The sequence below is a fragment of the Gadus macrocephalus genome, chromosome 2 (genome assembly GCF_031168955.1).
Source record: "Gadus macrocephalus chromosome 2, ASM3116895v1".
Classification (NCBI taxonomy): domain Eukaryota; kingdom Metazoa; phylum Chordata; class Actinopteri; order Gadiformes; family Gadidae; genus Gadus; species Gadus macrocephalus.
Window position 1 is genome coordinate 23,027,274 of NC_082383.1, and position 10,420 is coordinate 23,037,693.

The window sequence follows — 10,420 nt, forward strand, 5'->3', positions numbered from 1 at the left end:
TACAAACATGCAGTGGCGTAGCAAAGTTGTGCTAGGCCTCGGGGAAAGATCGCTGGCCCCCCCCCCCCCCCCCCCAAACACACGCACGCACACACACACACACGCGAATGCATCCACTCCCCCATAGGGCCTAAGCCAACAGCCGCCACAACGAGAGAACGCAAAATCATCATCAGAACCATGGACAGAGACTTAGCATCCCTAGATCACACGTCAAAGTCGCGGAAACATTATTAGGATGACGTACACCGTATTTGCAAAGACAATGCCTACTATCAAAAACAAAACAAATCCATTCAGCTGACCACACAACTACATTTCCCAAACAGCACAACTATGGCCTAATCAAAATGGCCAATGGTAACATACTCCTACATGGCACAGCGGCCATAACCAATAATAAAATAACAACTGCTCTTACCCGTTCAGAAGTTAACTCTGCATGCCTTCACTAATAGACTAAAAAACTCGTTAGTCCCCCTGGCCATCAGACTGTACAACAGCTCCCAGTAAAGGCAGGGAGGACAATAGATAACAACAATAGACATTTTATTTATTTATTCATTTATTTATATCTGTATTTTTGCACATCCATCTGCACTGTTTTTATGTATGTTTTCGGCTGCTACTGGATACTTGAATTTCCCCCGGGATTAATAAAGTATATATCTATCTATCTATCTATCTTCTGTTCAGCGAACCCGTTGATAATAGAGGTGAAATCAGATTTCCTTGCTCTTTCATTCTGGATGGAGAGTATGGCCAATACACTCAAACGCTACTGTGCCATGGCGTTCCTTAGGGAAGTCTTTATCAGTTTGAGTTCGGAAAATGACCACTCTGCCGTGGCTACTGTCACTGGTATGGTGAGGTACAGGAAAAACGCTCTGCAAACATTTCGAATTGCGCGCATCCAGGCCTTTCTTCTCTTTACGTTTTATAGTACCACTTTTTAGCTTGCTAAACATTGCAATGGTATGGCTTAGCTTTTAACAATATGTTAGAGTTGGAGACTCTAGCTGTGTTCGAAGTCGTTCGCTATTCACTCACTCACTATTCCCTATAGTGTTCATGATATAGTGCACTATATAGGGAACGAACAAACGAGAATTCGGACACTACGCTGAACATTTCTAAACGTCATTTGCGTCAGTAAATGCGCCGGGTATTTGTGTGACGCAGACAGATGGCCCACATCATGTAAACAAACCGGGCACTCACGAGGAAAGCTGGAGCTTGTATTGATGTTGAATGTTACATTTCCTCGTTCAAGTTTTTTTTAATTAATTGTGAATGTTACATTTTCTATGTTAGATTCCAAATAAATTGTTGACATTTCTAAACGAAGACGGAGACTCCATCATTAAATGTATTCGTTTTCGCGGTTAATCAGCTTCTTCTTCTCCTTCACGGCGACCGTCGGGCGGCCCCGGAAGCCTCGCCCCAAAGCTACGCCCCTGCAAACATGCATACATACATGCATAGATACATACAAGCACTCACACGCACACACACGCACACGCACACACACATCTTTATGGAATGTCGAGCCATGTCATTTAGAGGATTGGCTTATGGAATGCCGCAGATCAGGTTGGCAGACGCACACTCACGCACACACATAGAAGCACACACACACATTCTCACTTCCCCTCCGTTGACATCGTGACCAGGGCCAAACCCAAGCTCTCCGTCACCATGTGATACACCTGCACCTCTGTTATCCTCCTGCAGTCTAAGTAAGGGTGTGGGTGTCTTGTGATGATGATGAGGAAAAGGACAACTATGCAAGTGTGTGTGTGTGTGTGTGTGTGTGTGTGTGTGTGTGTGTGTGTGTGTGTGTGTGTGTGTGTGTGTGTGTGTGTGTGTGTGTGTGTGTGTGTGTGTGTGTGTGTGTGTTTGTGCATGTGTGTGCATGCACATGTGTTGGTTTTGTTCATTGTAAGGATGGCTCACTACATTCTCTAATAGATTAAGGGACTGCTGTGAATGAAAGGTGGCTAAAGAGAAACTGGTTTGTGGTATTTGAGGCAGAGAGAGATAGAGCAAGAGAGAGAGAGAGAGAGAGCAAGAGAGAGAGAGAGAGAGAGAGAGAGAGAGAGCAAGAGAGAGAGAGAGAGAGAGAGAGAGCAAGAGAGAGAGAGAGAGAGAGAGCAAGAGAGAGAGAGAGCAAGAGAGAGAGAGAGAGAGAGCAAGAGAGAGAGAGAGAGAGAGAGCAAGAGAGAGAGAGAGAGAGCGAGAGAGAGAGAGAGAGAGAGCGAGAGAGAGAGAGAGAGAGCGAGAGAGAGAGAGAGAGAGCGAGAGAGAGAGAGAGAGAGAGAGAGAAAAATAGATACTGGCAAATTGGTAGGCGGAACGGCGCATGGTCCGGGTGTGTCAGGGGTGTCACCATTATTACTTTTAAGGTACAGCTTGAGGTATCTGTTGATCACACCTGGACACTACATCGACAACACTGAACACAGACACAGTCAGGTCTCCTTCTCCAAGGTAAGACAGCTCACTGTTCATTTTCAACAGGCATTCTCTTTTTATTATATTTTAAAAGGAATGACATTTCAATATAGTATGTGTTTATCGACAAGATATATGGAAACATACACAAAAAGAGTCAAATAAATGATATAGTTTTGTCTTTCGATGTTTCTGAAGATTCATTGTAGAGGTACCTCACGTACGTACCTCAACTCAACTGAAGTAGAGTTGGGGTACGTATAGAGTAGAACATTTAGAAAGTATATTTTCACTTTCTAGATAAATGAACTAGCACAACTCATGCACAAAACAAGCCTTATTTACCAGTTGAGTGTACTGTTTCTCCCTCCTCAAAGGGGATCAGTACTCTATGTGTTGGAGCGTATAGGATCTCACCTAAAGGCCAGGAACTTTTCCATCCATTAACCAGGAAGTGCACTAGTCTCTCTCAAGGTTCAGCGATGGCTGCTGGCCCCATGTCCATTGGTTACCAAATGTGTTGAAGTGTACATTTTTTCTTTCTCTGTTTTCCTTCTGGATCAATAGAGACTACCACTCTGACTCCAAGGATGATTCTGATTGCTGTATATTTCTGTTTATTCAGTATACCAAGTTCTGCTTACTTTTCTAGTACACACAGAGAATAGTGGACGTGAATATGTTTTGTGTTGAAAAGTTAATAAGTTAGGGCACGTTGTTTAGGATCTACAAAGAGGTAGATTGTGGACATTGTGCAGGTGCTTTCAACTCCTTAGCTCCCATAGCCTATCCAACATAGATGATAGGGTTGTGGAAGTATAAATCCTGATGAAAAATATCACTCACATCGGCACACAGAATTTGGTTTTAAAACCAACACACCACTACATAAGAATCTACAGCTCATTTGGAAGTCTGTGATAGATGTTATTATTGGGTGTTTTGTGAGTCAACTGACACACCTTTAACCGTGCCATTTTCCTCTGGTGACGTTGGTTCTCAACAACTAAAGCATGCAGCTTAGCAACATTCTTCCAGCTAACATATGGGTGTATACTTCACTTCACACATCAATCGTGTGTGTGTGTGTGTGTGTGTGTGTGTGTGTGTGTGTGTGTGTGTGTGTGTGTGTGTGTGTGTGTGTGTGTGTGTGTGTGTGTGTGTGTGTGTGTGTGTGTGTGTGTGTGTGTGTGTGTGTGTGTGTGGAAGGCCCAATTCTTGTTTTAATGCAATAGGTTTCTATGAGGTTGGTCCTTTCTCATAGGGGCCCAAAATCACCTATTAAGACACTTTTTTTTAATGGTCTCTCTGTCTCCAGTGTGTTGAGCGTTTAAATAAATACAGCTATACAATTGTATAAAAGCATTGCATAGGGAAGCTATCTCTTGTTGTGAGCAAATCAAGCTCAACATTTCACAATCATATAATTGGTTTATTGGTTTTTATCTTTTACTTTGTCATACGGATGCTAGCAGTGGCGGCTGGCCAATGGAGAGCGCTAGACGCAGACCTCTATGCTGGAAAGGGTTTTTACGTTCTTCTTTCTAAAATATGTATTTTGTTGCCGTGCCAACGGACACTTGTTGTTATCTTAGGGTACAAACAATTGAAGCTACCTGCTACGGTGCAGTTGGAGGCCGGTGTGTCAGCCCGACTCTTATTTTATGCGGGCTGTACACCAGGCATCTTCAAAAACAACAAAGATGGCTGCCGCTGATATAGAACAGTCTGTCGATTCTGCTATCGAGACAGTATATAACGAGCTAGAGGACTAGTTTCATTAAAAGAAGAACAAATTACTGCACTTAAAGTTTTGTTGCGTAGAAATATGTACTTTCTTCGTCGCTCACTGCGGCCTCGCCCGTCTCATTGCTGTGATTGGTTGGAGGCCTATCCAATTGCGTCCAGGGCATTTTGGTCTGCGCCTTTTGGTAACGCCCCCTTGGAAATCTAAAATGAAGGGAGTGGTTTCTGACCCATTGCAGTTTACAATTCGTCTGACGATGCCAGCCTAGCTAAGGTGGTGCAGTTGCTGAAAACATAGAAAGCTGGAATACCAATGAATGAGTGGGAATCCTCGTCTTGAAGATTTCCCCAATGAGTATTTTGAGTTGAGACAGGCAGGTAGATCCTCATTTTGCAGTCAAATCTATGCACTCAAATAACATTTCTGTGGCATCATGTTGGGCGTACATGAATAGCCTAGTGGGATGCTCAATCAGCGCACTAAATGATGGTCATATTTTTATAACGTGACCAAAATGATTCTTATGTATTTTATTTATATTTTATTGGGAAGAAAGGAATATTTATTAGCTTTTTCCTGAATAGTTATTCTTTAGCTATTCATTAAAAATGCCTTATCTCAATTCATTTATGCTTATTTGGGAGATATTATAATTCAGATTTGGTTGATCGTGAACATTTTCAGGAGTTGTATCTGGTGGAGGGGAGCCCAAGAATGTCCCATTGATCATCAGCAGTTCAAAGTTTCATAGGTTTGACCTGCTGGGGTCCACTTGAGATGTATGATCTGGCTTTAGTTTTTTAATAATCTAGCTTAATTTCCTCATGAATTTTCCAAAATAGGGGCACCCAAAATAATTCTGCATAGGACCCCCAAAAGCGAGAAATAGCTAGAAAGAAGTGTGTGTGTTCAAACATGCGCGTGTGTGTGTGTGTGTGTGTGTGTGTGTGTGTGTGTGTGTGTGTGTGTGTGTGTGTGTGTCATACAACCATTTACCAAGAGATGCATTGTTTAAATGTGTTTCAACTATCCTTACCCTGCTGAATTATATAAAAAAAAGATATATTGATAGATAAAATACATCTTAAGAAGTTCAACATTAAAGAAACATTCCCATTGGCAATCTTTTAGCAGATTTGCTACAAATCAGCAGTGAAAGTTATCTGCACAATTTAGGTTGAAAAATGTAATTATATGGCATATAATTGTAGCTTTAACATTTTATGTATATCGTATACTGTATATTAAAGTGAATGAGTAGGTGTGAGAGACACTTGGTTTGGCTTGGTTCCCTGTCTCTACGTATACGTTTTTATGGAATCAGATTATAGTCATTATCAAATCTGACAAGGTGTGCACTGGGTTTAATTGCTGTAATGTGCATTTGTTTGTTAACAGAAAAATGATTGTACAAGTGACAGTACAGAGGCACAAAGAAAAAAAAATGGGTAGACTTTTATAATAAGGGTACAATAATTAACCATTAATTAACATTAGTTAATTCTGTAATAAGCAATAACTAAGCAGTGGCGTTCATGTTAACTAGGGTATTCACTTTTTCATTATTTGATCCCAAATAAACCCTATTAGTAAGTGATAACTTACTAATAAACCATTAGTTAACTGTTGATTAACTGTGAAATAATTGTTAGTCAATGCTTATTATTGCATTCACTAACCATTAATGAATGGTTCATTATTGTAATTATTATAAAGTGTTACAAAGAAATGCACTTGAAACCCTTGAACTTCTTTGGTCTTTTTAGGAAAGATATAGAAAAGACTGAGTGCATCTATTCATTTTCATCAATTTCACAGTTTTCTATACTCAGGAGCACATACTACTATATTCTATAGGGAGTCTGTACCTGGTCACCTCACAGGGTCCACATCTCAAATGTCACCACCGTAATGTATTACAATAACAGTGCAAATACTTGGGAATAACGCGTGTAAATGAATTAAGGATCCATTCCCACTGCAGCAAACCGAAGAGCCCTCTGTTGAACACGACCCAGAATCTGAACCGTTTTTTCATCATCCATCTCTCACCTTCTCCAGGTTCCAGACAAAGCAAGATGGACACACAATCGGCAACCCTACCCCCCTATATTCTACCAAGTAAGGTTGAGCCTCAATAAACAAACACACACACACACACACACACACACACACACACACACACACACACACACACACACACACACACACACACACTTTACACTCACAAGGACAGCCGTTTCATTACTAACTTTTTTATATTTGTAATTTCTCTCCCCCCATTCCCTCTCTATTTGTCATTACCTCTCTCTCTCTCTCTCTCTCTCCCCCTCTCTCTCCCTCTCTCTCTCTCTCTCTCCCCCCCCCCCCTCTCTCTCCCTCTCTCCCTCTCCCTCTCCCTCTCTCCCCTCTCTCTCCCTCTCTCCAGCGGAGGGCAAACCGGGCGGTGGAGTATCAGTCTATCATTTGCACACCCCCTTCAACCCCAACCCTCCCCAGGACGAGGTTGTCCTCCACAAGTCGGCCTCTCAAGGTACGCAGCCTCCCCCCGTGACAGCGTGAAATGGTCTCTCCCGGCTAGGAGTACCACACTGGGGGCCCCTCCCTCTCTGCCCCCTCCCTACTAACGTAGGGTCTGTCCCGGCTAGGAGTACCACACTGGGGCCCCCTCCCTCTCTGCCCCCTCCCTGCTATCGTAGGGTCTGTCCCGGCTAGGAGTATCACACTGGAGGCCCCTCCCTCTCTGCCCCCTCCCTGCTATCGTAGGGTCTGTCCCGGCTAGGAGTATCACACTGGGGCCCCCTCCCTCTCTGCCCCCTCCCTACTAACGTAGGGTCTGTCCCGGCTAGGAGTATCACACTTGGGCCCCTCCCTCCCTACTCTTCTACACCATTGAGGAGCTTTGCATTTCATGAATAATTGGCAGGCCCGTACTTTCCCGGGAACCAAGACGCCTTGATTGGTTGTAGATTAACCGGGAGCGGTCTTAAATGTATGCGTCTCATACAGAGGAAGGCACAGTCTGCTTGGAAAAGATATGTTCACTGACCCTTTCACTTTCTAATGGCTGACAAATATTGATGTTATTAATAACAAACTACACTTCAATCAAAGCCCTTAAATCGTACCTACTTTAACCCTACTACAAATATACGAATCACCAGTTTTACTTTGCCTACGTGACACCATGGCCTCTCTCTCATGTTTCCTCATCGTCCTGCTCCTTTAGGATGCTGTGATTTATGAAGCATGGCCGTAACTCATCTCATAATGCCAGCTGTGTTCAAACCAGGAGCCAATTAGAAGAAGCTGAATTTAAAGCTTAGCCGGATATGCTAAATCAGATTTCAGTGAATGGCTTAATTTTCAGTTTCTGCAAAATGTAGACTAATCTTTAAGTTGAGTTACCATTGGCATCCTTCTTAATTATTATTAGTTGAATAAAGGTGAGCTATAGGTGACAGCCTACTTGTATAACCTACACTGCCTACACGTTTTGGTGTTTTTTTTTTCACAAACATTTAACACGAAAGATGTCTCGCACGCTAGATGACTTCAGCCAGTCTCGCAGGGCTGGGCTTTCCGTGCTGGGAATTTCCGGAACGATTGCATTTTTCATCGGGTGATATGAAATGATGACTCTTGAAGCCTTTCAAGCCTTTGTCAGGCTCAAACGGTCCTAGATAAAGTCAACTCGTTCCTCGAGATTCCAGGGAAGAGCTCACTTGAGTCACTTTTCCCATATCCTATCCTGAAACAGGTCCAACCAAGCCTCACTTACTAACTCTACTTCCACCCTCTACCGCCATCTAGTGAACACCAGCGGTGGTAGCGCACATGGAGGCCCCAACCCGGAGCCCCCCATCAAGATTTTTCGGGACCCGCACAGTGACCTGCTGGGGCACACGGCGGGCAAGACCACCTGCACCAGCTGCCAGCAGGAGGTCACGACCAATGTCACCTACAAGGCCGGCACCTACGCCTGGCTCATGTGCCTGCTCTTCATCTGCTGCGGGTAAGACACACACACAGAGAGAGAGAGAGAGAGAGAGAGAGAGAGAGAGAGAGAGAGAGAGAGAGAGAGAGAGAGAGAGAGAGAGAGACTGAAACAGAAGCTGAGAGAGAGAGAGAGGGAGAGAAAGAGAGAGAGAGAGAGAGAGACTGAAACAGAAGCTGAGAGAGAGAGAGAGGGAGAGAAAGAGAGACAGATAGAGAAAGGGAGAGAAAGAGAGCGAGGGACACAGGTGGATGGATCTACAGTAGCAGTTCCAGGTCCCATGGGTCCCCCTATTGTCACAATCATAATATTATAGATTCAAGGAACCTCAAACTGTTGAGGACCACGTGTGCCACAGAAGTAACCAACAAATGTTGAACCAGACTCGAGGCTCCACGCTCTGGACACACTCTAGCTCTAGCTGGTTCGAGCTCTGGAGGGTTCTAGTTCTAGAGGGTTCTAGTTCTAGTGTGTTCTAGCTCTAGCTGGTTCTAGCTCTAGCTATGGAGGGTTCTAGTTCTGTCGCGTCAGTCGAGTTTACTTTTTGGTCTGCACGAGCACGTTGATTATGGAAAGTGAGTCTAGATGCGATTGTTTGAGTCAACGTAGCTTTTCATTCTGACATTGATTGGCTACCTTCTTTGGGGGGTCCAGCCTACAACTTGATCTTTCGGGGGGCTCCTCGTCCCTTTGGGCCAGGGTGTTCCATGGCAGCTCCCGTTAAACGTGATGCAGAATCCATATCTAAATGTATAGATAAAAGAGAGGAGATGAGGAAACCACTGCACCGCTGCTGTTACTGATGGAAAATCCTGCCTTGACTTACATTTGCATTCTGTGTTCCTTTTCCTCTAGGCTCTTTCTGTGCTGCTGCCTGATTCCGTTCTTCATGAAAGACTTTAAGGACGCGTACCACACATGCCCGCGCTGCAACAGAGTCCTCCACGTAGAAAAGAAGAAGTGCTGCTCTTCGGGGTAATGCACCGCGTGCACTTGAATGGTGCCGAAAAGATCCTACGAAATCACACTCATTATTTAGATTCTTCTATGCGTGGGCCGCCAACAGGAATACGCTCCCAGCCACGTTGTCCACCACTGCACGTTATTCTTCTTCAAGCACCATGTGCACTTTCTAGGGGGCCTATTGTTTCTTCTTTCACATGCTCATACCCCCATCGGCTTCCCCTATCAGTAGAGTATGTATGATAAATAAAAATGAAGAATGTATGATAGAGGCTTAAAGACTTAGACGCAGTGTCTAACTAATGTCGCCTGTCTGATGTTTCACATTTACATATTGTATGTTCTTGATGAGTGGAGGAAATGTAAAGGTGACATTTACCTGCTAGAAATATTGATCAAACATGTATTTTGGTAAGAGCATTGCATGTCAAACGATGAATACGAATACACATTGTACAATAAAGGAATATTTAATTACTGTATTTTACGTTGCAATCTTGTTATGGGTGAGACAAAAAGGATTGAATACATTAGTTCAAAATGAGGCCACATATTTGTTGAAACTCATAAGGAGTAACCTCCCCATTTTGACAGAGGATCCCGTCGAGAATGTGAACAGGGCCTACTACCTTAATCAAGACAAATTGTTAAACACGTTGGAAGTAAATGTGTTTTGTATGGCTTACTTAATATTGAACAAGTATTTTTCAGCAATTAAACATTAGGTATCGATATGCAAAATAGTACATGATAATTCTTTACAAATACCTGATCCCTTTTTTATGGTCTTTCAAGTTCCTCCATCACCAGGCGTGGTTTGTGCTATCAACTATGGCGACGTTTTACTCATTTTATTATTGTTGGTAATAACTTTGTTCTTTCTCTGATAAACTTATAGAAGCTTCTCTGGCTGACGGCTTGTGTAGACGTATAAATACCTGGAGTGGGGACCTGTTTAAGAAACATCGATCCTTCAATTTAAATAGTTGTGATACAAATGATGGTTTACATAAATTCAAATACTTCGAGGAAGCTGATCAACGTATTTCAATGCAACATGTATGAAAGAAGTGGTTAATACATGGCTTTCCTGGATCATAGAACTTAGGAAATGTGTTTTAATACGTACGGCTTAGCCTTGGTACTAGCATGCAGCCTACTAATTTATTTATACTGGGTTGACAATAGACTTTGCTATAACTAATTTTAGGTCGATTTTTCTCATGTTTATACATTTGTACAGGGAGAGGAGGCGTTTG

General features: G+C 43.1%; 1 protein-coding gene across 2 annotated transcripts; it reads left to right on the forward strand.

The window, feature by feature from the left end:
* The first annotated feature begins 1,658 nt into the window (after positions 1-1,658).
* si:ch211-157c3.4 (Lipopolysaccharide-induced tumor necrosis factor-alpha factor homolog-like) lies at positions 1,659-9,642 on the forward strand. Of its 2 annotated transcripts, none has more exons than XM_060045963.1 (5): positions 1,659-1,739; positions 6,263-6,322; positions 6,630-6,734; positions 8,015-8,216; positions 9,054-9,642. In XM_060045963.1, exons 2-5 carry the CDS (start codon positions 6,280-6,282, stop codon positions 9,175-9,177), a joined length of 474 nt encoding a protein of 157 aa, XP_059901946.1. In that variant the 5' UTR covers positions 1,659-1,739; positions 6,263-6,279; the 3' UTR covers positions 9,178-9,642. The 2 variants fall into 2 exon arrangements, with proteins under 2 accessions (XP_059901946.1, XP_059901945.1); XM_060045962.1 differs by lacking the exon at positions 1,659-1,739 and adding an exon at positions 2,392-2,490.
* The last annotated feature ends 778 nt before the right edge of the window (positions 9,643-10,420 follow it).

Bases quoted from the DNA above. Each gene is read 5' to 3' on its own strand.
- si:ch211-157c3.4 (XM_060045963.1), top strand. From the start codon at position 6,280: ATGGACACACAATCGGCAACCCTACCCCCCTATATTCTACCAA. The intron at 6,323-6,629 runs GTAAGGTTGAGC...CCCTCTCTCCAG, and splicing joins ACCCCCCTATATTCTACCAA to CGGAGGGCAAACCGGGCGGT. The intron at 6,735-8,014 runs GTACGCAGCCTC...ACCGCCATCTAG, and splicing joins CCACAAGTCGGCCTCTCAAG to TGAACACCAGCGGTGGTAGC.